A 27,310-nucleotide genomic window follows, 5' to 3' on the forward strand; every position below is an offset into this window, starting at 1 on the left:
TCGGGCTCCCTTGCTGTCTGTTTCATTGAGCTCCCTGTAGACCCTGGCTCGGGACCACACTATTTGAAATCTGTTGCTTTATGGTAGTAGGTCTTGTAGTGATGCCAAATGGCTACTTTTTCCTTTTCAGGATTTCCTAAGGTTTCTTTTCAGATTTGTTGCCTTTCCGTGTGAATGTTAAAATCTTCTTGGTGGTTTACACACAAAAATTTGCTGGCATTATTATTGGATTGTCTGAATCTGTAGATGCATTTGAGAAAATTTATTGTTTAGCAATATTTATTCTTTTAATTCATGAACATTTTTTTTCTTTTAGTTTTATTGAAATAGAATCCACATAAACTGTGTAAGTTTGGAGTGCACAGCATAATGACCTGACTTACATATTTTGCAAAACGATTACCACAGCGAGTTTAGTTTACAGCCATCATCTCATGTAGATGCAAAAAAGGAGAAAAAAATTATTTTCCTTGTGGTGAGAACTTTTAGGATCTACTCTCTTAGCAACTGTCAAAAATACACCATACAGCAGTGCTTACTGTAGTCATGTTGTACATTAGTTCACCAGTACTTCTCTATCTTCTGACCGGAAGTTTATACCTTCTGAGTGCCTTCATCCAGTTCCTGCACCCCCTTGACCCCCTGCCTTGAACATCATTTAAGGATGTTTGTGTAGAGGACGGCAGGAGTCTCTCCTACCAGGGTTTGGGGCAGGCACACTCACTGACCGACCTAAAAATTTCAGCTTCCTAAGCTCAGTGTCCTCTCCTGCACCATAATCCATTGTGTGGCCCCCTGTGTCCTCCTGTGGGAACTGCGGCTCAGGGAACTGTACAAAAGATGGCTGGTAGTCTGACTGTCCAGTTGCTATGCGTAACCAGAGTCCTGTTATCTGTGACGCCGAGTCTCTTGCCTTCTGCCTCATCCGTGAAACTGGCAGGCCCACTTGTTAGCTTGCAAATAGTATAAAATCACCGACAGGTCACACTTCTTAACAGTTTGGGTCATGATGACAGGAAGCTGACAGGGCTGTGGTTTTCTCAGAGGGGAGGAGGGAAAGCCTCCTGGGTCAACTGAGGAGATTTGAGGAAAATCCAGGAAGATCAGTAGCTTGACATGTTGACCAAATCCTCAACCTGACAATAAATGGTTGTCTCCTTTATTGTGTGATAATGAGGAGGAAGTGGGAGATGCTTGCAGACTGACTCCTGACTACGTGGTCGTGTTCGAACGTGGCTGCCAAACACTGCTCTGGTTACGGTACCTCCTCCCTGGGCAGGAGGACGTCCTCATTGGTTTGGTGCACAGATGGTTCTGGCCCTTCTCAAACAGTGAAAGGAGGAAAAGTCACAACGACAATGGGCAGAAGGCAGGCAGATTGTTAGGACTTCGGCTGGTTCCCTTGGGAGATGAGGGGTTGGGACTTGTTAAAGCAGAAACAGCTGGGCAGCCCTGCTACTCCCGTTTCTCCAGCACTGTGTCATGCCAACCTCAGGTCCATCGGGACAGGACAATACAAGGCTCAGGGTTTTGTTTGTTTGTTTGTTTGTTTCTTTTTTGCAGTGGGTCCTGGCTGCCAGGAGGGAGGTTTGGCCCTCTCAGAGAGATTTCCCAGAGACAGACAAATACTAGCGGGAAAATACTGATGGACTAGTATTCATGGATACATGGACTAGTATTCATCCAGCTTTTGCTACCCCAGATTGGATTTCCAATGCTGATGAAGGTGACGCACTAGGAGAATGAGAAACCCTAAAAGTTTGAGATAAATTGTTACTGTTAGCTCCACTGCCTAGAAAATTCTCTCCTGGCCTTTTTGCTAAAACCACGTGAGATGTCACGACAGTGGAGCATCGAATACCCATAGTTTAGTCACACGCCATGAAGTCGCTGCTGAGCAAGTCAGGCCTGAATCAACCAAAATGTGCAAACTCTATGGCCCCAGCCGGATGAGACTGCTGAAATCCGTGCGGTCAGTAATGGCCTTGCCACCTAATGAAGGGCTTCATTACAGTGGACTGAAAGCACTGGAAGTGCGGTTGTGCCAGGAGCAGCCACCATGCCACTTGAATGGAAAGTCAGTGTGCTTAGTTACTGGTGTAGCCCCTGACCCTTTCTCCACCCCTACTTGGACCCCCAGCTGCGTTAGGGAAAAATGTTTAGGGTTCTGGCTGAGCCCTCCCTGTCCCCAGAGGGGACTGCAGGCCATACACACCCATCGTGGTATTCTAGGGAACTTTGGACAGGGGAGAAGCTCAAACATTTGTGACTCCGTTGGGTGAGGCCACCCAAATCACCATCCTGTCCAGTCTTGCAGGAGTAGGTGGTATATCTGAATTCAACTGATGGGCTTTGGCTAAGCTTTGTGCGGTGAGGAAAGAAGTTAGGGTGACCTCGTGGGTACAGCCCGTTGGGTCAGTTCAGTGTACTGTTGCTTTGTATCGGAATGTGTAGTAGGAATTGTTGTGTTGTTATATGCTTTGGACTTCCCGATCCTGTAAGTTTCAAGGGGGATTCTCCCAATCAGAAAGAACTGTGTGTAGATTGTAGTACGTCTTCAGGGATACCTAAGTTCCTCTGCAGTTTGCCAGTAGTGGTGGGTTAGGATTTAGACTGAGTGCCCCTGCCCTCTGAAATCACAGCGTTCACTCTCTAGGTGGAGTCCTGTTGGTAGGCATGTCAGAAGCCTTGGTCTCCAAAGCCCTGTCTGGGGTCTCCTCACCAGCAAGAGTGGCTGATGCACCACCAACAAAACTGAGAGGTCTCCTTGCTGTGTAAAGGTTTTAAGGACTCTATGGGCAGACTCACGGTCTGGAACCCCGTATGCACTCAACAATAATTTTTCTCTCCGTAGCCCCCACATGAAAAAGGAAGTCCAGCACTTTATTGGGCATTGGCTGTTAGAGACAGTGTGTGCCTCACTTGGGCATTATTCTCCTTGGCCACTTATATAGGCCAGCTTGCAAATCAGCGTCCTTTGAGGCCAAGTCTAGCAGGTTGTGTTGGAAGCTGTCCAGAGGTCTGCAGCTGTCCTGGCTGCAGGCACACCCCTTTTGAAAAGCAGCTAGCTATTATTAGCTTGCTCTTACCTTGCTACCAGGCTCTTGTCGGAATTGAATGCCCATCCCATGGAGGTCTTGTGACTCTCAGGCCCAGCACTCTCATTTTGAGGTGGTGGACTTGGAATCAGTGACTAACCCAATGGGAAGGGCCCCACAGGCCTCGATTGTTAAGTGGAAATGCCATGTTGAAGAACTAGATGCCTGGGGCCAGTGGTTTGTGAGCTTTATGTGAAAAGTGGGAGGAATCTGTGTCCCCCACTCCTTCACCCTAAGCCAAGCCACTGGCTCAGTGGGACCCACGATTCACAGACTTCCCTGAGATGCCAGGTCTGGTTCACTGATGGTTCAGTTGAGCTAAAAACCAGTGGTGTGCACTCAGATCCCGCTGTGCACTTCACCCTCCTCACCTGCTCTTGAGATGGGAAGTGGTGGCTCTGCTCCTTAGGCGTACCTCAAGGCAGCACTCCCCTTGGTGAGCCCTGTGAGACTGGGGCGGTCTCCTGGGCTGTGGCCTAGCCTTCGGTCTGCCACTTGGAAAACTAGGGACTGTTTGGAGTCCCTGGTGTAGATGCCCCTGGTAAGTGCCTGCTCTCTGAGGAGAGGAGACCAGCTGGAATCAGGCTGCTGGTTGAGCCTGCACCATCCAGGCTGTCGTTGTACCAGACAAGACAGCACATCCCGCATCACAGACTGGACTCCTTGTAAAGATTTTCGTGTTTCTGGTGCACAGACATGACCACTGCATGTCCAATGCGTGATTCCTGCCAAAAGTTTACCCAGTTCCCTGACAGAGGGGAGCCACATCACATAGGCCTTTGTCCCACCTGCCCCCCTGGCAGGCTGATTACAAGAGACCTCTGGGCCTTACTCAGAGCTAACGGGTGCCTCCTCACTGTTGCCACATTCAGGTTACGGTGTTGCTGTTCTAGTGTGACCAGCCCGCTCTGGCCGTACCGTAGTGCCCTCTGAAACTGATCCGTGCCGTGTTTGCAAGCTTTCCAGACCATGTGCAGCCTGGCTGTGGTGCACCTTTATCTCAAATGCCACTTGGTAATAGACTTACGGTCAAGGTGTTCAGTGGGCCTTCCATGCTCCCTTCCATCCACAGGTGGCATATGACATCACCCTCCTCAGAAACCCAGGCAAAAAGTTCTCTGACCCTGCCTCCTTCATCTCATCCCCTCCTACTCTATACATAGCAAAGCAGTCAGGTCACTGAATACAGCTTTCCCCAGGAAGGGGTCATTTCCTCTTAACTGCTTCCTGGGTTATGGTTAGGACAAAAGTTGGGGGACATTTTATATATACCCATTTTGAAAATTCTGGCTTCCACTCTCATCATTCCTGGGTATCTTTTTTCCCGTAACAGTAACCGCGGACAGCTCTGGGTGACAGCCTAGCCAGTGGGGACTTAGGGAGTTTGAATTTAATTCTGTTCTGGCCACCTGAATTGTCTTGCTGGACTGATAGGGGGAGCCTAGATGATTAGGATAATGACCACTTAGTTTAGTCCTCTGCCCACTGAGTTCCCAGCAGGGCCCACATTGGCCAACATGGAAAGACATGATGGAACTGTGTAAGCTGCATAAAAATGCCATCCCTTCTCCTGTACCTGGCCCTTCCTGGCAGAGAACTGGGTGTGGGTCAGGTGTGACTGGCAAGCAGGTGCTGTAATGGGAATATGTGGTATTGGAGGGAAGGCACCAGTGTTGACACTTGGAGAGAGAGCACTTTACATCTCCAGAGGTACCAGGAAGGGAGGGACGTTAAAGATCCTTGTCCTTCAGAACCACCCCTAGGATCGTCCTCAGTAATGGAAAATTCTTGATGTGTTTCTCCCAAATTGTTGCAAGGGACTTAAATGTAACCTCTGGATCTACCTTCCCCAGCCAGAACATTCTGATGATAAATTGGTGCATTCCTTGTAACCACACTGAGAAGTCTATAAGGAGCAGCGTAGGACAGCACCTGCTACACAAAACACCGTGAACACCCTCAGATGTCAGCCCGCTTCCATCCTTATAGCCATCACTGTCATTCCATGAGAGCAGGTGACTGCCACCTGGCTGGACTAGACATACTGGATAAGTTGGACTGACTGTTCTCAGGCAGTCCCTCCAAAAACAAGGAAAAGATATTTATTTGAACTTAACCAGCTGGAAAGCTATGTTGGAGGCACTTTCAGCCTATGCCCCATGATAGAAGGGCCACTGGGGAAACCCCGGTCACTGTAAACAACACTTCCCAGAACCAGCATGTGCACCATTGGGACTGTGCTTGTATGAAATCCAGAAACGAACGTGTTTCTCTCCCACAAACATGGTGACTTACACCCTGAGGTGGTCACTGAAGACCTTGACGTGTTTAAGGAAAACAGCCAGTAGGTTGTAGAGCCCTCGTAAAACAGTGCAGATCTCCAAAATGAGGCTACTCTTGAATACTCAGAGCAGGTTGCTGGAGGAATAATTGACTTACTATGTATACATCCTGCAGACAGTTAGCCCTACTATGAGAGCCATAGAAAAGGCAGTAGGAAATTTGTCCCTGCCTTTCTCTGAAGTGAGGAGGAAAAATGCCATGGCTGAAAGATATTCAGTCAGCCTCAACTCACTGGTCAGGGTTGTGTGGATGCTAGAATTGCTCTGGATTTCGTCCTTGTGAGCCAAGATGAGCTCGTGCAATTACTAATGCATCCTGTTGTACCTGTATTAATGCCCCAGCGCAAGAGGGAAAATCAATTCAGAAACTGAAGGAGAAAGCCATCTGGCTTTCTGAGATAGATCCTGATAGTTTATGGGATTTGTTCAGCCAGCTGGGTCCAGGACACTGGAGGCATGGTTAAAGATAGGACTGCAGGGTAGCTCATTCTGATGCCTGGAGTCCTGCAGATAGTAGCTTTAATTAAATGTTGTATGAGACAGATTGAATGGATTTGGTCCCAGCCTCTAATGGTCAGATTGATCACAGCAGCTGGAGGAGTGGTATACTCAGGACAATTTGCCAGAAGCCAAGACAGTGTGAATACAAGGGGTGGATACTGTTCGGGGACAGTTCTCGAGGGATCTCCATATGCATTTCCTCTGCATTTCTGTATGTCTTGGGAACAGAGACTGCGCATTTGTCCTGGACTCTTTTCAACAATGTTGGTATAGCAAACAGTCTTGAAGACAAAGATAGTGTCTGCCTTCAGACCTTAGGGTAGATTTGCTTACACCTTTGGAGGATCAAGATAGGCCAGGCATCCTAACTGTGCACTGAAAGGTTTTGGTTTCCCAAGCTGAGAGTTGCTCTCCTGCCTTGCCTGCCCCCTGGTTGAGCAGTTGTCACTCGGCCCTCTTTATATTGCCCTGTAGGAATTGGGGCTCAGATACAAGCAAATGCCGATACTCTGACAGTTGCTATTGCTCTCGGTGACAAAATATTTCTTCTCTGATGAGTCTTGTCTTATACCAGCATTCATGAAAATGACAAAAGCTAACTGGTAGATTGCAAGTAGGTAAAATTTCAGGAAAAACTCTTCCTAGTTATTGGAGGTCTGTTGCAAAAACATTCTTCCAGCTCTCATTTTTCTGAAAATATCTTTATTTTATGGCTGGCTGTCTTTTAACAGTTTTTATGAGATTAATCCACATACCAAACAGTTTGCCCATTTAAATTGTACAATTCAGTGGCTGTTGGTTTATACAGTTTTGCATCCATCACCACAATTTTAGAACATTTTCATCACCTCCGTGGCCTTCTCTCCCCACCACTGCCCCCCACTCCAACCCTAAGCAGCCACTAAGCTGTTTTCTATCTCTATAAAATCACCTGTTCTGGACAATTCTTAGAAATGGAATCTTATAATTTATGGTCTTTTGTGACTGGCTTCTTTTATTTGGCCTAAAGTTTTCAAGGTTCATCCGTATTGTAATATGTGATAAGTACTTTATTTCTTTTTACAGCTGAATAATATTCCCTCATGTAGGCATGTATATACTATTTGGTTTATCCAGTCATCAGTTAATGGACTTTGGGGTTGATTGTACCTTGTTACTATTGCGAATAATGCTGCTATAAACATTTATATACAAGTTTTGCTGGGGACAGAAGTTTTCTTTCTCTTGGGTAGATACCTAAAAGTGAAATTGCTGGGTCACATGGTAACTGTATATTTAACTTTTAGGGGATCTGACAGATTGTCCTTACAAAATGGCTGCACCGTTATACACCTTCACAAGCAGTGTATAAGGTTCATTTCCTCTACATACTTGCTAGCACTTATCTTTTTTACATAGTCATCCTAGTGGGTATGAAGTGGTATCTCCTTGTGGTTATGACCACATTTCCCTAGTGGCTAATGATGTTGAGCGTCTTTTCACGTGCTTACTGGGCATTTATAGATCTTCTTTGGAGAAATCTATTCAGAACCCTTTGTCATTGTTAAACTGGCTTATCTTTTTATTATTGAGCTGTAAAATCTTGTATTCTCAATACAAGTCTCTTACTGGATATAATTTGCAAAAATTTTCTCCCATTCTGTGTATTGTCTTTTCACTTTCTCGGTGGGGTCCTTTGAAGCACAGAAATGTTTCATTTTTGATGTCCAGTTTGTTCTTGTGTTGCTTTTGCTTTTGGTGTCATATCTAAAAAACCATTGACTAATCCAGGGGCACAATGATTTACATATATGTATCTAACAGTTTCATAATTTTTACTCTTACGTATAGATCTTGGATCCATTTGAGTTAAATTTTGTATGTGGTATAAGAGTCCAACGTGATCATTTTGCAAGTGAATATCTAGTTGTCCCACCATTATTTGTCGAAGACTGTTCTTTCTCCTCATTGAATGGTCATGGCACCTTGTAAAAAACTGTTTGACCATTATACAAAATTGTTATACAAGGGTTTATTTCTGGGCTCTCTTTTCTATTCCTTTGGTCTCTATGTCTGTCTGTATGCCAGTTTCACACAATTTTTGATTACTGTAGATCTGTAAGTTTTTTTAAATAATTTTTTTATTATATTGTGTTAGTCACCATACAGTACATCCCTAGTTTTTGATGTAAAGTTCCATGATTCATTACTTGCGTATAACACCCAGTGCACCATGCAATATGTGCCCTCCTAATACCCATCACCAGCCTATCCCATTCTCTCACCCCCCTCCCCTCTGAAGCCCTCAGTTTGTTTCCCAGAGTCCATACTCTCTCATGGTTCATTCCCCCTTCTGTTTACCCCTGTAAGTTTTGACGTCTGGAAGTGTGAGTCTAACTTTGTTGTTGTTTTTCAAGATTGTTTTTCTTCCTTTTGAAGGGCTATTCTGAGTCCCTTGTAATTCCATATGGATTTTAGGATTAGCATGTCACTTTCAGTAAAGAAGTCAGCTGGAATTTTCGTAGAGATTGCATTGCATCTTTAGGTCAATTTAGGAAGTATAATAATAGTAATATTGTTATGTATCCTGATCCATGAACATGCAATTTCTTTCCATTTAGTTTGGTCTTTTATTTATTTCAACAATGTTTTATTTTTATTTTTTTTAAATGAAATATGCCTTTTCACCTTTATTTTTTTTTTAAAGATTTTATTTATTTATTCGACAGAGATAGAGACAGCCAGCGAGAGAGGGAACACAAGCAGGGGGAGTGGGAGAGGAAGAAGCAGGCTCATAGCGGAGGAGCCTGATGTAGGGCTCGATCCCATAACGCCGGGATCACGCCCTGAGCCGAAGGCAGACGCTTAACCGCTGTGCCACCCAGGCGCCCCTCAACAATGTTTTATAAACTGAATTTTTCCATGTAGCAGACTTGTATCTTTTTTGTTCAATTTATTTCTAAATATTTTTTCTTTTTGATGCTATTATAAATGGACCTGTTTTCTTGGTTTGGTCATTGCTACTATATACAGTGGATTCAGTATACTGTATACAATTTATTTTTGTATATTGATTTTTGTATCCTGTGATCTTGCTGAACTCGTTTGTTCTAATAGGTTTTATTGGACACCTTAACATTATTCTTTATAGATCATGTCATTTGCAAGTAGAGATAATTTTACTTCCTTTTCAGTCTGGATGCTTTTTTATTTCTTGCCTAATTACCCAGCTAGAACTCCAGTACAATGTCGTGTAGAAGTGGCAAGAGCAGACATCCTTGTCTTGTTTCTGATCTTAGGGGGGAAAGCATTCAGCCTTCCACCATTGTGTGTGATGTTAGCTATGTGGTTTTTGTAGATGCCTTTATCAGGTTGAGGAAGCTTCTGCTATTCCTAGTTTCTTGAGTGTCGTGAAGAGGTATTAAATTTTCTCAAGTGCTTTTTCTGCATCTATTGAAATGAGATGTGATTTTTTTTCCTCTTTATTCTATTGATGTATAGCAAATTACATTAGTTAATTGATTTTCAGATGTTAAGTCAGACTTGCATTTCTGGGATAAATCCTTCTTGACCATGATCTTTTTTCACATATTGCTGGATTAAACTGCTAGTATTTTGCTGAGAATTTCTGTGTCTAAATTTAACCAATCTCTAGCTTTTTATTATGTCTTGGCTTTGTTATCAAGGTAATACTGGCCTCATAGAATGAGTTGTGAAGTATTCTCTCTTCTAATTATTGGAAGAGTTGGTCTTGATCTTTCCTTTAAAAATGTGGTAGTATTCACCAGAGAAACAATCTGGTTCCTGTGCTTTTTCTTTGTGGGAAGTTTTTTTTTTCTTTATTACAAATTCAGTCTTTTTATTTGTTATAAATCTATTCAGATTTTTTAAGTCAGTTTCAGGAGTTTCTGTCTTTCCTGGAATTTGCTCATTTCATCTAAGTTATCCAAATTGTTGGCATAGTTGTTCATGATATTTTAATTCTTTTTATTTCTGTCTTGTTGTTAGTTCTGTTTTCATTCCTGATTTTAGTATTTGAGTGTTCTTTTTTTTTGATTAGTATAACTAAGTTCGGTCAATTTTGTTGATCTTTTCAAGGAAACTTGGTTGTTTTGGTTTTTTTATATTGCTTTTCTATTCTTTGCTCCAGGAACTTGTACTCTAATTCTTAATATTTTCTTCCTTTTGCATGCTTTGGGTTAAGATTGCTCTTTTCCGGTGTCTTTTTTATTTTTTTTTAGGTTTTATTTATTTCAGAGGAGGGTGGAGGAACGGAGGTAAAGGGACAGACACCGTGCTGAGCAAGGAGCTGATGCTTGGCTCAATCCCAGGGCCCCGAGACCTTGACCTGAGCCAAAATCAAGAGTCTGACACTTAACTGACTGAGCCACCCAGGCTCCACTTCCAGTGTCTTAAGGTGGATGGTTAGGCTATTGATTTGAAAATTTTCTTCTTTTTCAGTGTAGGCATTTAGAACTATAAATTTCCCTTTCATCACGGTATGCTGTGTTTTTGTATTAATGTATCTTGAGGGATTTTCTAATTTCCCTTGTGATTTCTTCTTTGTCCCACAGTGGTGAATTTCTCAGATTTTTCTGTGAATTTTCATTTTCATTCCATTTTATTGGCGAGGAGACTTTGTGTGACTTCAGTCCCTCATTTATTGAGGCTCATGTTGTGGACTGGCATATGGGGAATGTTCCATTGTGCTTGAGAAGAGCTATATTCTGCTGTTGTTGGGTAGAGTACTCCTGGATGTCTGCTGGGTCTCACTTGCATATGGTGGTGGTCTGGACTTCTGTTACCTTGTTGATCTTCGGCTGATCTTTTCAAGGAAAAGATTTAATCTTTTGGAAATTGAAGCCTCCAGCTCTTACTGTTGAATTGTCATTTCTCTTCTTCCTGGTTTGTCAGTTTTAACGTCATGTGTTTTGTTGGCTCTTATTAGATATGCTTGTAATAGTTACATGTTTCTGTATGTTACAGATCCAGCAGTATAACTGTACATGTGTTGTTTTATAGAGTTGCTTTTTAAGTAAGAGTAAGAATGCAGAAAAATATGCATTTTAAACTTTTAGAATTACTTAATTATCTTCACTAAATGATCTTTACCAGTCCTCTTTGGGTTTTTGTGTGTGAATCCTGGTTTATCTGTTTACAGCCTGAAGAACTTCCTTCGGTATTTTTTGTAAAGCCGGTCTGCAAGCAACAAATTTCTCTTTTGTTTATCCGAGAGTATCTTTATTTTGTTCTCATTTGGGGAGAGGAGGTGGTTTATAGACTTATTTTTTATAGTAGTTTTAAGATTCGCAGCAAAATTGAGCAGAAGGAACAGAGTGTTCTCATGTACTTCCTGCCCCGGCGCGTGAACAGCCACGGTCATGGACATCCCCGACCAGAGTGGTGCATTTGTTACAACAGATGAACTTGCACTGACAAGTCACATCACACAAAGTCCATAGTTTACATTAGGGTTCGCTCTTGGTGTTGTACATTTTGTGGGTTTGGATAACTACATGGATCCACCATTATAGTATCATAGAGAATAATTTCACTGCCCTAAAACTCTTCTGTGCTCCCCCATTCATCCCTCTTTCCACACTAACCCAGACAAACACCGATCTTTTCACAGTCTCTGTAGTGTTGCCTTTTCCAGAATTATCATACGGTTAGAATCACACAGTATGTACCGTTTTCTGTTTTCATTTTTGAAAGATAGCATTGCTGGATATAGTAAGATTCTTAGCTGACATTGTTTTCTTTTAGTACCTTGAATGTCCCACTGTCTTTTTCTTCCATTATGTCTGATAAGAAGTTAGCTGTTAATCTTACCAGAATTCCCTTGTAACTGAGGAGTTATTTTCCTCTTGCTGCTTCCAGGTTTTCTCTTTGCCCTGACTTTTGGTATTTTGACTATAACCTGTGTTTCTGGATCTCTGCATTTATCCTAAACTTGGGGGAAGTTTTCAGCCATTTTTACAAACATTTTTCTGCTTCTTCGTCTCCTTGTCTTCCCCGTTGCACATATGTTGGTGTGCTGTTGCATTATCTCATGTTTCTGTGGTTCCATTTCTTTTCTTCATTCTATTTTCTCTCTTCTTTGTAATCCATAATTTCCATCCATCTTTTTTTCAAGGTGATTGATTTTTCTGCCAGTTCAAATCTGTTGAGCACCCATAATTAAAAAGTTTTCCCTTTTAGGAGCCCCCGGGTGGTTCAGTCGGTGGAGCCATCTAACTCTTGATTTCAGCTCAGGTCATGATCTCGGGGTTATGAGATTGAGCCCCAGGTCAGGCTCCGCACTGGGCGTGGAGCCTGCTTAAGAGTCTCTTGGGGCGCCTGGGTGGCGCAGTCGTTAAGCGTCTGCCTTCAGCTCAAGGCATAATCCCAGCGTTCTGGGATCGAGCCCCACATCAGGCTTCTGCGCTGGGAGCCTGCTTCTTCCTCTCCCACTCCCCCTGCTTGTGTTCCCTCTCTCGCTGGCTGGCTGTCTCTCTCTGTCAAATAAATAAATAAAATCTTTAAAAAAAGAGAGAGAGAGAGAGTCTCTTCTTCTCCCTCTACCTCCACCCCCCATCCTCTTTAAAAAAAAAAAAAAATTTTTTTTTTCTTTCAGTCATTGTACATTTCAACTCCAGAATTTCCATTTGGTTCTTTTTGCATTTCTAGCTCATTAATGATATTCTTTAAGGTGATACTGTCTTCATACTTTTCTTGTCTAAGCATGGTGTCCTTATTTGAAGTCTTTGTTTCCTATACCTGGTATCTCTGTTTTCACAACCACTTCCTGTTGCCTGTTTTCCCCCGGTGTATTAGCCACTTGTTCCTATGTGTTTTCATGTCTTGTAATTTTTTGAAAACCGAGCATTTTAGGTTATATATTGCAGCAGTTCTAGACACTGTTTCATCTTTCCCCTCTCTGGGACTTAACCTTTGTTGTTATTTGCTTGGTGGTTTGTTTTGTGACTTGGCTAGACTATTTTAGTGAAATCAGTTACCTCTACTCTGTGAAGACTTCCGTGGCCTCTTCGGTGGGCACAGTCTTGAGCAAGTCCTGAGAGAACAGTGGCTTCATAGGGCTCTCTTTGGCTGTCTCCTTCCCTGGTTCTCTAAGCTGCTAGCTTTATTTGGTATTACACCTAGGCTGTTAGAATCCACTAATTACTGGTTGGCCACTGTTTTTGTTTGTTTGTTTGTTTGTTTGTTTGTTTACAATGTCTGGTGCATTAATTTCTCAGCAGTCTGATCCAATTAAATTTGGGTAGGGGTAGTTTCTGAGACCAGTGTTGGAGATTTGTTCTTATCCTAGGAGGGCTCTTACTAGCTGGCCTTCCCTGGTCACTAGGTGAGTTATGGTTTAGCTTGTTAATCTTCATTATCGTTTTCAAGAGCAACCTTAGATTTAAACTTACCCATACTCTATCTCAAACAAAGACAGTTATTTTGGGGAACAGCTCTCTTTTCTTATGGATTACCTTCCCCCTCCCCCAGGGCAAAATGTCTGAACCACTGGTCTGGATGCTGAGTAGAATGGTAGGTAGCCTCTGATGTTCTCAGCTTGCCTCTGCCTATATAAAACCTCTCCTTTAAGAGTAACTTGGGGCAGAATTGGTCACAGTCCCCAACATTTTTGCCCTTTTACCCCTAGGATAGAGCCTCCTTATGAATAGGGGCCAGGTTGAGGACATGAGCCCTAACTTCTTAGTCATATTTATCAGGGGTTTTTACATCTTCTGCTTTGAGTGGAAGAGAGAAATGCTGGTAGCCTGTCTGTCCTAGTGACATTTGATGAGCCTTGACTGGGAGCCGAGAGAGGGGAGACAGAGCCTGTATTCTTCAGCTACACTCAGAGTGAGCTCCCTACACTGAACTGGACGGTAGGTGGGGAAAGAAGGGAGTCTTGTCTCGGATGCCATAAACTCTCTGTTCTCACTGAGTGTTTGTAGACTTTCTTGAGTAAATGTTCCTTCATTTGCTCTGTGGCCCTAGGACAATTTCCAGAGACTTTAGGTTTTTGTGATTTTTTTTTTTCTGTTTTTTTTGGGGGGGAGGGTGGTGGTATTGTTTTGTTTGTTTGTTTTGGGTAGTAATTTTCACCAGCTTTGCTTATTTGGTTGAAGAATGTGTTTACAGAGCTCCTTATTTATACTGCCATCCCAGAATTAGAACTCTACCTTTGCTTTTGAAGTATATCTTTTTTTAGATAAAGAATTCTGAGTTGACAGTTTTTCCCTTTAGTGCTTTCACTGTTTTTCCTTTGTTTCCTGGCCCCCATTGTTGTGGTGCTGTCTGTGATGTCCTCTCCTCCTAGCCTCTACCCACTGGCTAGTTGGTGTAACCCTTTATCTTGGTTTGTTTAGGTTTGACTGTGATGTCCATTGGTATGGTTTATGCTGAACACCTGCTTTCCTCCAAGAATGTGGAATTTTGATCCGTGCTAGGCAGAGGATGTCCCTGTGGCCAGCCCCTACTAAAAAAAATCCTGGGCAGGAAGTCCTTAATGAGCTTCTCTGGCGGACAACATTTTGCATGTGTTGTGACAACTTGTTGCTGGAGGAATAACGCGCATCCTGTGTGACTCCCCTGGGAGAGGACCCTTGCAAGCTTGCACTCGGTTTCCCTTGGACTTTCCCCCACATGCTTTTCCCTTTGCTCATTTTGCTTAGTGTCCTTTCACTGTGTTAAATCATAGCCGTGAGTGAGACTGCATGTTGAGTCCTCTGAGTTCTCCTAGTGAGTGGATCTTCAAACCTGGAGGTGGACTTGGGTGCCCCCAACACACCAGTTGTTTTCCACTAGCTCGTTGTAGTTCAGGAGTCTACCTGGGATTTGAGAGGGTTTATAATACTGTTTCGGAGAACTCCCCCTTCTGTGGGGCCCTCCTGTCTGTGATCTCCACTAGATTTCTAGCACTCTGTCAACTCCTGACTGTCTTCTGACACCTGAAGCCCAGAAGGCTGCACTTTCTGTGTGAGTCCTACCAGCAGCAGACTGGGGAGTGCAGAAGCCCTTGCGTTCACTGTTTAAAGGGTCCAGTCCCCCCAGTTTCTGCTGGCTTTTGGTTTCTATACAGTGTTGTCAAATATTTATGTCAGATATAAAATTACTCCTCCACTTCTTGCAGTGGAAGTATCTGCCTGTGTTTTTAATAGTTAACAAGTGTTCTTAGTAATTCAGACAACTTTTCCTGTTCTTAATAGTAAACATAACTCTCAGATGGCTGGTGAAACACTTATCTTCCTCATATAAAGAGCTGTTGCTTTTTAAAGGTCCGCTAGAATTCTTTGATAAAAGCAGGGGTTTTGTTTATTCATTTTTTCCATAGTGATGCTCTCTTGTCCCAAATTTTCCAGCCATTGGTGTAAGACCCAAACCTGAGAAAAGCTTTCAGCATTTCTTGTGGTCTCAAAGTTATCCTGGCAGCCTTTTCCCACTGTTCTGGCTGGGAGGAATCACGGCAAGTATTAGCAAGCAGCATCTCGCTGACAAGGTTATCGATGATGATACAATGTGCCAAACTGTTCCTACTGTGAGTATTTTGCAACTTTGGTCTTTTCTTACAAGCTGATACGTTTGCATGCCTTGCCCTGATATAATTTCTAGGCTGTTTGGTATTTAATGTAACAATAGCAGAGTTACTCTTTCTTCCTACTCTTCCTGAGCTCTTTAACCAGTTTGGGCTTCTCTGGGGTTTTTGTTTCTGTGTTAGGGAACCTTTGGCCTTCCTTTTCGGGCTTCTGCAACACCATAGCACGTTTTAGCACATTCCCGGGCGCAGATACCACCATGTGCTCTGAGGTAGGTGAAGTGAATTAGGTGTTTGGAGTGATCTTTTGATTAATTTCACTGCTTTGTAAACCATCAGAGGACATTGTAATGTTAAGGAAAGCCTTGTTTTACTTGTGTCACATCTTGGCGTTTTAGATTGAGTTTTAGAAGGAAATCCTAACAAAAAGAGCTAAGGTCAGTTTACTGTGCCACAGCTAGTCAAAGCTATTGTGATTTGGATTCACCAGAATTTTGCTGCACATGTGATTGTGGGTAACATAACAAAACAATCTAGGTAATTTGGATAAGATTTTCATGCCTTTGTTCTTTCATTTTGTCTTGGGCTTTTAAGAATCTTAGTAGAACTTGTCTGCGGTTCTATACTTCTGTGTTAACTTTGTTTTATATAAAGTTCTTTGCATTGAAATTCTGTAACCAGAGGTGGATACCTGTACATACACTTTGAAAAGACTGTTCACTGAGACTACTTTTCAGAAACGGCTGTGTTAGCAAGAAGAGGAAGAACGCAAGGGGAAGGGACTGAAAAACTGAAGGAAAATTTATTTATGTGTTTCTCTTGTGATCAAGGTTTTCCTCCCTCACCACCATAAAAGCGCTCTGGAAATAATTTTAGGCTTAATAGTACGGTCAGATATTTTTGAATCTGGGTGATGATGCCTTTTTGTGGGAGACTATTTTAGCCACGCAGACTAAGAATCAGTGGGACTTTTCCTTTAAGCTTTCAAAGGCGAAAGAAGGACATCTGCCCTTGAATGGTGGGGAGAGGGTGTGATGTAACCAGTTTAGTACAAGGTTGGTATTAGAAGACTGTGGTCATTGGCCTAAACCTTTCTACCCTGCATCTAGTGCCTGGAGTGACTCTGGTAGACCTGCCACTTGTCTCCTTGTCAGCCATACGTGTCTTGTCACTTTGCAAACCATGTTCCCCGTGAGAATTAATAGGACAGCAAGCCTGCATCCTGAATGTCCCATGTCCTGTTGCTTTCTCCCCATCTAATTCAGGGGTCAGCAAACTGTGGCTTGCAGGTTAAATCGAAAAATGGTTTTTACCTTTTTAAATAGTTGAAAAAATCAAAAGCTTACTATGTCATGACACAGGTAAATTACAAAATCTAATTTTAGTGTCCGTAAATAGAATTGTTTTTAATGTCTCCTCATTTACATGTTTGTGGCTGTTTTGTGCTACGGCGACAAGAGTTCAGTGGTTGGGAGCCCGTATGACCTGTGTGGCCCTTTACTAAAGTTTGCCAACCCCCAGTCTCATGGGTCCCCTGTTACTGCCTGCCTTCAGTGCCTACACAAAGTCTGACCGCTGAGTATCCATAAAACATGGTAGATGCACCACCACAGCTGCTGAGAGAGGGGCAGGCCTGTTGGGGGGCTGGCAAGGGAAGGTTCCCATGACTTACAGCCCTAGGGAGGAAATACCAGTGAAAGGACAGGAGGGGCAAGAGTCTCATCCTCCTTTACTAGGTCCCTCTTCAGCTCTAATAAAATGGAAGAAAGGAAAATTGGGTGCTCTGGTTTAGTATGGTTTAGTGCACCCTTGAACAACATGGGTTTGAACTACGTGAGTCCTCCTATACACGGATTTTTTTTCTGATAAATACCGCACAGTACTACGAATGTATTTTCTCGTACTTATGACTTTCTTAGTAACATTTTAATATTTTCTTTTCTCTAGCTTCCTTTATTGTAAGAATACAGTATATAATACATACACAAAATATGTGTTAATCAGTTGTATAGGTTATCGGTAAGGCTTCCAGTCAACAGGGTATCAGTAGTTGTTTTGCAGGGAGTCAAAAGTTATACGCAGACTTTTTACTGTCTTGGAGGTGGGGCTGGTGCCCCTGACTCCCGTGTTGTTCAGGGGTCAACTGTACTTCATGCTTCTGGAACAGAACTTGAGTTAGAAAATAAGTATTAAAATGTAGTTTTCTCTTAGGAGATAATCTTTGTACCCCCTTGTCTTTAAAACTTTTAAACTATTTCTGCTATGAAATTGATTCACATGGAATTTTCCAGAAATACGTCTTCTACTTACATTGAAATACTTAAGCCCTTATATAAAACTTTTCACAAGCAAAAGAGCGGGGAGAAAAATCACTTTCCTAGCTTTCCATGCTATATTATGGACTGTGTGGACTTACATATGCAGATCCGACATTAGTTATTAGGTAATAATCTGCAGAGATTATTAGTTATCTCTGTAGAGATCTGTTAGGCATGAAATCTGTCAACCTGCTGAAACAAGTCCTTTACCCTTAATCCTTTTCGCACGGAAGCAATAATGTGTATTTAATTTTAGGCTTTTCTGTAGTTAAGGGCTTTAATTCCCTATATCCCAAGTAGACATATTGGAGAGTTTTTTTGCTGGGGGCGGATTTTGAGAGTAGGGGAAATGATGAGGTAAGGTATTCTCCCATTCTCCAAAAGTGTCTATTGTTGTACTCTGAATTAGCCGCTGTTATTTTGGAATGTTGGAGAGCTAGGTATACCATTATGTCATCTGACCTGACCTGTAACTTTGCCAGAAATTTATTGATGTTCTTGGTAATTGATGGGCTTAGACGTTGCATCCTTAATTAAAGAGCTGCTCTGTGGCTGTAGGCCTCTCTCTACAAGGTACAGAGATGCACGCTGCCGCAGGGGAAGCAGGCTGATGGTTCTTATGTTAACTGTAGAGAGGTCCCAACAGATTCTGAGTATTTCGCCAATAACACGGGGATATGATGTCAAATAGATTTTGTTCACATGAGTCATCAAAGATCTCCCATTTACACTTAATGTGAAGGTAGTAGAATTTGTCACAGTAATAACTATCTTTCATGGCAAATTCATAAATTAATGTGAATTCATAAATTAGGTATGGGATCTATTGATCATCAAACTCAAAGATTAGCAGCATCTTCCTTTGAAGATGTTAGTGTTAGTTAGTTCAAACCAAGATTTGGAGGTAAATAACCAACCGTTCCAGACTGTTTGTTACCAATACCACATCACGTTCTCTGTGGACCTTTCTCAGTTTTAACCTAGTGCTTCTCAGTGGTACTTGCGATACTGACCGTTTCTTCCGTAGCCAGTTCCACACCTCAGGAGGCTCTGAGCCCTTCGTAGCTGGCTGTGTTTACCACGGCCAAGCTAGTGCTTGAGGAGGGCCTGCCGTTGGTACCCTGAGGATGACCAGGCAGAGGGCTGCAGATGACTAGCGCTGTTCCAGCTGTAACGGAGAACCAGCTCGGGTGGTCAGGGTCTGAGGTGAAAATAAAAACAGAGCCCCCTTTGAATCACAGAAAAGTAGACTACCTCACGTACGACCATGTATTCTGGGCATAAAATTTTAGCATCTTGCCTGACTTAATTTCAAGGAAATTGCTAAAATCCCCAATGTTCTGTTCCTACACTCTTTACAGACGATTCAGCTTCGGAAAGGGATGGTCATTTTCCTTATCTGTTGTGGTTTTTATTATTTCTGATGCTTCCTTATGAAACTTGCCCCTTATTTTCCAGATAATACGTTGACACCTCTTTCTTTTCTGTTTATGAACAGGTTGAAAGGATCGTTGACAAAAGGAAAAACAAAAAAGGGAAGACAGAATATCTGGTTCGGTGGAAAGGCTATGACAGTGAGGACGACACTTGGGAACCGGAGCAGCACCTTGTGAACTGTGAGGAATACATTCATGACTTTAACAGACGCCACACCGAAAAGCAGAAAGAAAGCACACTAACCAGAACAAATAGGACCTCTCCAAACAATGCCAGGAAACAGATCTCCAGATCCACCAACAGCAACTTTTCTAAGACCTCTCCTAAATCACTAGTGATTGGCAAAGACCACGAGTCCAAAAACAGTCAGTTATTTGCTGCCAGCCAGAAGTTCAGGAAAAACACAGCTCCATCTCTCTCAAACCGGAAGAATATGGACCTAGCAAAATCAGGTATAAAGATACTTGTGCCTAAGAGCCCCATTAAGAGCAGGACCGCAGTGGACGGCTTTCAGAATGAGAGCCCTGAGAAACTGGACCCCGTCGAACAGGGTCAGGAGGACACGGTAGCACCGGAAGTGGCAGCCGAAAAGCCAGTCGGAGCCTTATTGGGCCCTGGTGCAGAGCGAGCTAGGATGGGGAGCAGGCCCCGAATACACCCATTAGTGCCTCAGGTGTCTGGCCCCGTGACTGCAGCCATGGCCACGGGACTAGCCGTTAACGGAAAAGGTGAGTGTCCAGGTGAGCTGCTCAGCGGGCAGCATCCCTGTCGATGGCCACGGGCTCTTTCTCAGCATGCTGGCGGTTTCCTCAAGGTGTGTAGGCGCCCCTTCCTTACCTGTTGTCCTGCTCTAGAGGGCAGGCTGGTGGAAGTCTGGGGAGTCTCTGGACTGGAACCTCTGAGAGCTGGTACGGCCTTTCTTTACTTGAAGCCTTTGGCATGTCTCTCCTCAGTCAGCACTAGCTGAATTTGTATCCACAAACTGTCCCACCACATCGACTTGCTTTAAACAGGGGCTCCTCACTCTAAATCCGTTAGGCTTGGTATTTTCCTTATAGCAAGTTTCTTTGTGAACCTTTATACGTCTTAGACACTGAGTCTCGTGTTAAAGGTCCATCTGAATTTTCTCCACGTGACCAGTATTGATTAGAAGTTACGAGCCTTATTCTGCTGACGCATTTAAATAACCAGAAATGCCTTTCAAGCGAAGGTACCAGTCACCTAATAGAACCTCCAGGACTTTCGTTTGTCTGTAATCATCACCTGTTCAGAGCCCATTGTCCCTTTCTCCGAGTAGGAGTCCGTTCGGCAGGGGTGATATTTTCTGCTTTGTTTCTGCTCCTGCCCCTGGATTCCGCAGCTCAGTTGGTTGTCCCACGGCCTTCCCCAGCTCCTCGGACTGCACGGCTGCGATTAGCACAGACAGCTCCCTTCCCCTCACTGTCCCCATGCCTCGGCTGGCCACCGGTTTTTACAGAATTCTCTCATGGGTTTCTCTGATGTGAGCTGCACTAGCTTTGCCTCGCTTTGGGCCCTGGTCGTTTCTTACCTGCCATAGCTTTCTCGTTGGTCTCCCTGCTTCCTGCCTGTTGATGGTTTCTGTCCATTTCCTATAGTTCTTGGACGGGGGTGGGGGAGGGGCGTCCCCGTCGGCAGTCTGATCGGGCCACCGTTGCTTTAGTTAGCAGCCGTGCCCCAGAGTCTCTGCATGGCCCTCACCCCCTCACTGCCAGGAGCATCATGCCTCCCCTGCTCCGCCGTCCCCTCTGGAACTCCCACTCTGCCTTCTGGCTCAGGACCCGCGCTCCTGCGTCCTCTGGTCTCGTGTGCTGTCCACGTCCTCTGTCGTGCAGTATTGTATCTATCTGTGTGTCTCTGCAACTCACCCTTCATAGAGTAAAATAAAACAAAATAAAATGGTTTTGGCGGGGGGGGGCTCTTTCCTTTAGGGAGAACCGTTCACCTGAGGCGCTGCCCTCACCGTCTTATTGTGGCGCATCGACGAGTTTTGGCTTCGACCTTTGTGTAGCAATGAAGAGGGAGGGATCTGAACTGAAATCTGGGGGGGTTTCCCTTCGGACAGTAAATTGCCATCTGGCTGGTGTTTTTCAGATAACACGCTGTACCCACATGCTGCTTTTCGTCCTTACTCCCAAAGTGTCGCCCTCACCCGGAACTTGTATGAGTTTGTTCACCGAGTTGACTTTCCCGAATTGTTGGCCTGCTCCTAGATGCGGTGTTCTTTTACCTCGCTGTAAACCAAGGATCATAGAGGTTCAGAGACAGAAGAGACTTCATTAGCCATCGAATTGTGTGCTCTGTCTCACAGAGGGGGAGGTCGAGTCCACAGAGACTGTGGTGCTCAGAGAGAACGGAGCCAGGGAACCTTTCTTGCTTCCGACTCCGTGTTCTCAGCTTTGCGTGCGGCCTCCGCTGGACGAGGAGCATCTGGTCCTCTGTTGATGACTCCGGGCCAGGCACTCGCTCGGCTGCGGTGCAGCAGATAAGGGCAGGGCGGCTGCTGACGCTGGGGCAGCGGTTGGCAGACCAGCCCAGGGGCCGAACCCAGCGCACCGCCTGTTTCTGTACAGCCTGCAAGCTAAGAATGGCTTTGATACTTTCTAATGTTTGAAAAAAATCAAGAGGAATAATATGTAATGACATGCTGAAAATAGAAGAAATCCAGATTTCTGTATCCTTAAAGGTTTCGGGGGGGGTTTTTGTTTCGTTTTTTAGAGAGGGGAGAGAAAGAAAGAGACAGAGACCGGGCAGGGTCAGAGGGAGAGAGACTCTTAAGCAGACTCCACACCTAGCGTGGAGCGCAATGTGGGGCTCCATCTCACGACCCTGAGACCATGACCTGAGCCGAAATCCAGAGTCGGATGCTTAGCCGACTGAGCCACCCAGAAGCCCCTCCACAAGTCAAGTTTCATTGGAACACAGCCACAGTCATTCATTCACTTACGGTCTGTGGCTGCTTTCTAGTGAAAGGACAGAGCTGAATCACTGTGACAGAGACTGTATAGCCTGCAAAAATAGCTGAAAAAATTGGCAGTCTGGCTCTTTACAGAAACAGTTTGCTAATCCTTGCTCTGGGAAGTGGCAGTCCTAGGGCGGTGTTTTTGGAAAGTAAAGGGACACAAAAGGCTTCAGATCTGTGGTCCCCTTTGGCCACAGAAGTTGTGTGTACATACACTTTTATGGGTAGTGTGGGGCATGATTTTCAAAACTTTTTTGACCCTCAAGTTTTCACATTCTGTCTTTACCACAGTTATGTAGGCTTGGCTGCCCTCAGCAAAGCCTCCAATTTCGTATAAAAGAAGGATAGTGGCTTCTGTTTAAATAAGGAGTTAGTGATTTCCTTTTTTATTATTATTCCATTTTGAAAAAAAAATGTTTAATGTCTGTAAAGATGGCTTTGGTTAAAACCACCAGGGACATGTAAGCATAAATTCTTGAATTATTTTATCTTGTTTTGTGGAGTTTGATTGATTGATTGATTGGGTTGGGAGTAACACTGTATTTGTAAGGCCCTTGGGACCTCCCTTCTCTCCTGGTCCTGAGTCCCATTTACTGTTGAGAATATTCTCTCCACTTAGAGGAGAAGAAGAATAGAAGCCACTGAGGAAGGTTTTTAGGACAGTGTAAGTGACATGGCCATGGTCTCAGTCAGGCTTGCAGATTAAAAGGGAAAGAGCCATCTCCTCTTCCCTCTGGAGCCTCCCATTGGAGTGTCCTTTCTGAATGAACTATGATGGCAAAAGCAAATGGTATCTTAGACCACATGGCCACCTATGGACAGATGCTCAGGTGGGTCCGTGCCTTTGCTTCTCCTCACCCTTTCCCTTTGTAGAAATTTTGTTCCCTCCTCTGGAAAGTAAGCTCCAAGAAGGGATTTTGTTTTGCCAGGGCTGAGTCCTACTATGTGCAGAGCAGTACCTGTGCATAGTAGGTGCTCTGCCAATGTTTGTGTAGGAAACGATTCCAGTAGAACGGGTGCTTCCTGAAGACAAGGATTGTAGTGAGTTCTTTGTAGCCTGTGGCTGGGTCACACTACGTGTGAGGGAAGAAATGCTATTGAAATGACAAGGTGCAGAAGCCAGTACAGGAACATTCTAGAAAAACTATTACTAGCCCTCGGGGCATTTCTTTCCTGAGAGAGCAGTACTGAAGCTGTGTCAGGCTGTTGGTCCACACTCATAATTTCTTAAAGTAGTTGTTTATTTTTACTTTCCACATTAATTTTAGAGCTACATAAGAAAACTGATTTTTTTTTTTAACTAATTGAAGCAGATACTCGTGGAGTCACTGGGAAATGAATCATCTTATTCAAAACATTAATCATGTGTGTATGAGAGATATTTTTGCCACCAAACACAACAGATATTTAAATATCTGTTAACCAAGAGAGTAAATGTTTCTGGAGAATTTTAACACACACGATTGCTTTTACAGAATAACCATATGTGTATTTGGTTTGTAACTGTTTTAAGTATGAAACAGAGGTTTAAAAGAGGACTATATTGCTTCACTCACAAATATGAAAAATTTTTAAATTTAGGTGATGTGGCTGTCTTCTTTCTACTGTTCTTTATTAATAAGTTAATGATAGTATTCTCTTGCTCTTTTAACTGCCTAATGAATTAATCCTACAAAAGGAGCAGCTGCTTTAAAAAACTGGATTATTGTTACTTTGTTCTTTTATGAATAAATAATCATTCATTGTTTGACAAGTAGGACACTTGCGAAAACACTTAGTACACTTCTTTGAAAAATGAGGTCTAAACCCCATCAAGTGTTACTGCGTAGGGTTGCTGCCGGATATTAAGGCAAAGCCAGCAGATGCAGGAAGAAAGTGAGGAAGCACCTTAACACAGGTCTTTCATCCTGTGAGCATTTCCATCCAAGGAGGCTCCCGGGAGAAGTCGTTCAGGAAAATTCGGCTGCTTCTGTGGAGCTGCAGTGTAAATTCCCCTCAATAAGAATATGGAGCTGATGATCTGTCTCCCTTCCCTGTTACTATCAGGGAAGCTGATGTTCCAAATCAGTAGCTCCCCCCAAGGAAGAGCCCCGTGGTCCCCAAGGGCTGTCTACGATTTCTGTGCTGAGATTAGAATTTAGCTCCAGGGAAAATGAAGAAATCAGGAGACCAGTGGCAGAAGCTGCTCAGCAGGTCCCAACAGGAGAGGTCTACCCGGGAAGAGAGGACTGTTGAAGCTGTCCCTAGCGAGCAGTGGATTGACCGTGCCAGTGAGGGTTTGATCACAAAAGATTTAACTGGAAACCAACAAACATTTCCTGGCGCCTCTTGTAAAATGGGTTCCATGCTAGGTACCTCCACGTGTCTTTTCTCACAGGGAACAAACCTACTTACACGTAGAAAGATCGCAGAAGCTAAAACTGAACCAAAGCGGAGTCAAGTTTTGAGGCTAGCAAGTTTTGAGGCAAGCAGATTGGAACTCCCCACCCCACAAAGCATTGACTAGGATGCCTCGGGCAGAATGATGTGGCTGCCCAGACAAAATTGTTCCTAGTTCTAGAGGGGGAGCTCAGGGGGCCGCAGACCTCTCTGTGCTTGAGCCTCGAGTGGCGTTTTAGGCACAGAGCTCTTAGAGAAGATGTGCTCGCCCAGCAGCAGTCTGTTAGCAGAAAGAGTTGGTCACCTCCAGGAGTCTTTGAGAACATACCAACAGTAATCATTTCATTTTAGAAGTTAAAAATGTGCACCTCTTTGCCACTGACGTAGAGCCAAGGCCTTTAAAGAAAGGGGTGCTTTGCTTTGCCAGTTGTTTGGCGAGTCAAGCCCTGTTCTTTGGGTATGGATCCACTGATCGAGCTCGGTTGTGTGGGGAGTGCGTCCCTGACGCGTCATCTGCTGTCGCCGCTGCAGACTTCATTAAAGTGGAGCGAAAACTTCGGTGCTTACCAACCTGAGTGCACAGTCCTGGGGTTTTTTCATTTTTCCCATTTTCTCACTTTTACCTGATTTGACAATTATTTTCACTCAGAGCCCTTCCAGAGCATTAGACATCATTTCCCTAGAGGCCTCAGCTCACTGCTTGTAATCGTATCTCCAACCTTATGTAAAAATGAATTAAATACGATAAGTTCAGCTGGCCTAACAAGTTTAGCGGATAAACCCAGCCAGCTTCTGACCAACGCACATCCCAGCAGGAGCAGCGTTGGGGCTGCCGCCAGAGACCCCCCGCCCCCAGCCCCTGCACTTCCAGGGTTTGATGGCATTGTTCAAGGGTGATCAGGACTTGGGGAAGGGGTGACCCAACGAGCCTACTTTGGAGCCCTTGTCATTGTTTAGTTTTCTCTTTTCGTTTCCACTCTCTTGAGTATTTTTTCCAATACCAGTGATTGTCTAAGCGTGGTGCCCAGAGCAGCCGCTGCAGGAGACTCTGGGGCCTGTCAGAAATGCAGGTCCCCAGGCCCCCCTCAGACGTCCCAAATTGGAATGTCCGCTGGGCCCAGCAGCCTGTTTCCCACAAGCCCTCCAGGTGGCTCTGTGCTGACCCAAATGTAGCAATGACCCCCCTGTACCGTGCTTTATTTTAAAATTGGTTTTCTAGAGCAAGTGGGAAATAAACAAAAACACTACTAAATTCTTCTGTTTATAGTATATTTTAGATTCTTATGGTTAGATCCTATTCTCTTGTGAGGTTACTTATTAGCCTTAGTATATCTTGATTTAAAGTTGTCTTCAGGCTTTTGTAATTTGGTTTAATAAATATTTATAATTAGAAATTTTAAATGACAGGAAAGCATTATAAAATAAAGCATCTCAAAGAAAAAAAAGAAAAATAGAAACAACCCCCCAAGTCCCACCTTCTCCTCCCCTTCCTCCTTTCCAGAGAGAGATAACTGCTGTTAACAGATTTTTCCTTCCAGAAATTTTATAAACATGCACATCTTTTAAAATACATCAGTGGGCTCATACTTGTCATATGGTTCTCCAACTTAGGCTTTTATTTTTAATTTTGATACATCCTGGATATATTTTCATATCCACACAAATAGCCCTACCTCGTTCCTCTAAAATGTTTTGTGACTCTTTATTGTGCATATCTATCATATGTGCCTGCTCCCCAGTGGTTCAGTGTCAGTGTTTCTCAGCGGGGGGTGCTTTGGCATTTGGGCCTGGACTCTTACTGGTTTAGCATCCCCGGCCCTGCCCTTAAGATGCTAGTAATGGCCTCAGGCGTCGTGACAGATTACCCTGTCTTGTTACTCCCATCTGCCTGCACAGGGCCGGTGTCTGGGTGCATCCGTTATGTGAGAACCTCAGCCCTAGACATTAAGAGTGTTTTCCGCACAGATGAATACATTTTATCAATGTTGCAACACCAGAAATGTTAAGGCACCTCCTGTCTTAAACCCGAGTAATCCATAAATACTATGCATGTTTATGCAAGTAATTTATAAGTACGTTGAGCAAAATAGGAACGTTTACCATTACCTCCTCCCCTAAGAATACCTTTCCCTTCCCCAGAGGGAACACTAATAGCTTGACAGGTGTCATTTCAGATCTTCTATGTGTTTATACTCTTTGATATGGAATCATACTGTATACATTGTTCTGGTATCTGCCTCTTTCGTTTAACGACATGTTGTGGAGAGCTTTCTATTTTAAGACACAGATCTCTACCTCACTTCTTTTGAAGTTTTAAACTTGATTTTTGTCTTTCTGGATGCGATTTCATATTTATGGAGAAGTTGGGAGACGAGTACAAGAAGAACCCATACGCTTCACCCACACTCACCAGTTTAGTTTACGTTTGGCCTCGCTGACTTCCTCCGTCCCCCAGGCGTGCGTCTGTGTGCTCACATACACACGTGTGCATCCCCCAGGCGTGCATCTGTGTCGGTGTGCTCACATACACACGTGTGCATCCCCCAAGCGTGCATCTGTGTCAGTGTGCTCACATACACAAGTGTGCATACCGCAGGCATGCATCTGTGTCGGTGTGCTCACATACACAAGTGTGCATACCGCAGGCGTGCATCTGTGTCGGTGTGCTCACATACACACGTGTGCATACCGCAGGCGTGCATCTGTGTCGGTGTGCTCACATACACACGTGTGCATACCGCAGGCGTGCA

At 43.9% G+C, this 27,310-nt stretch overlaps 1 protein-coding gene across 2 annotated transcripts in view; it reads left to right on the forward strand.

Annotated features, from left to right (window-relative positions):
• The window catches only part of CDYL (chromodomain Y like), a 173,596-nt gene that overhangs the window by 82,374 nt on the left and 63,912 nt on the right, over positions 1-27,310 (forward strand). For both annotated transcript variants that reach the window (XM_026511423.4, XM_026511422.4), the window contains exon 2: positions 19,263-19,929. In XM_026511423.4, coding sequence (XP_026367208.2) covers positions 19,263-19,929 — 667 coding nt within the window. The remainder of the gene's footprint in view (positions 1-19,262; positions 19,930-27,310) is intronic.

Source organism: Ursus arctos, unplaced genomic scaffold (genome assembly GCF_023065955.2).
Source record: "Ursus arctos isolate Adak ecotype North America unplaced genomic scaffold, UrsArc2.0 scaffold_31, whole genome shotgun sequence".
In the NCBI taxonomy this organism is placed as follows: Eukaryota; Metazoa; Chordata; class Mammalia; order Carnivora; family Ursidae; genus Ursus; species Ursus arctos.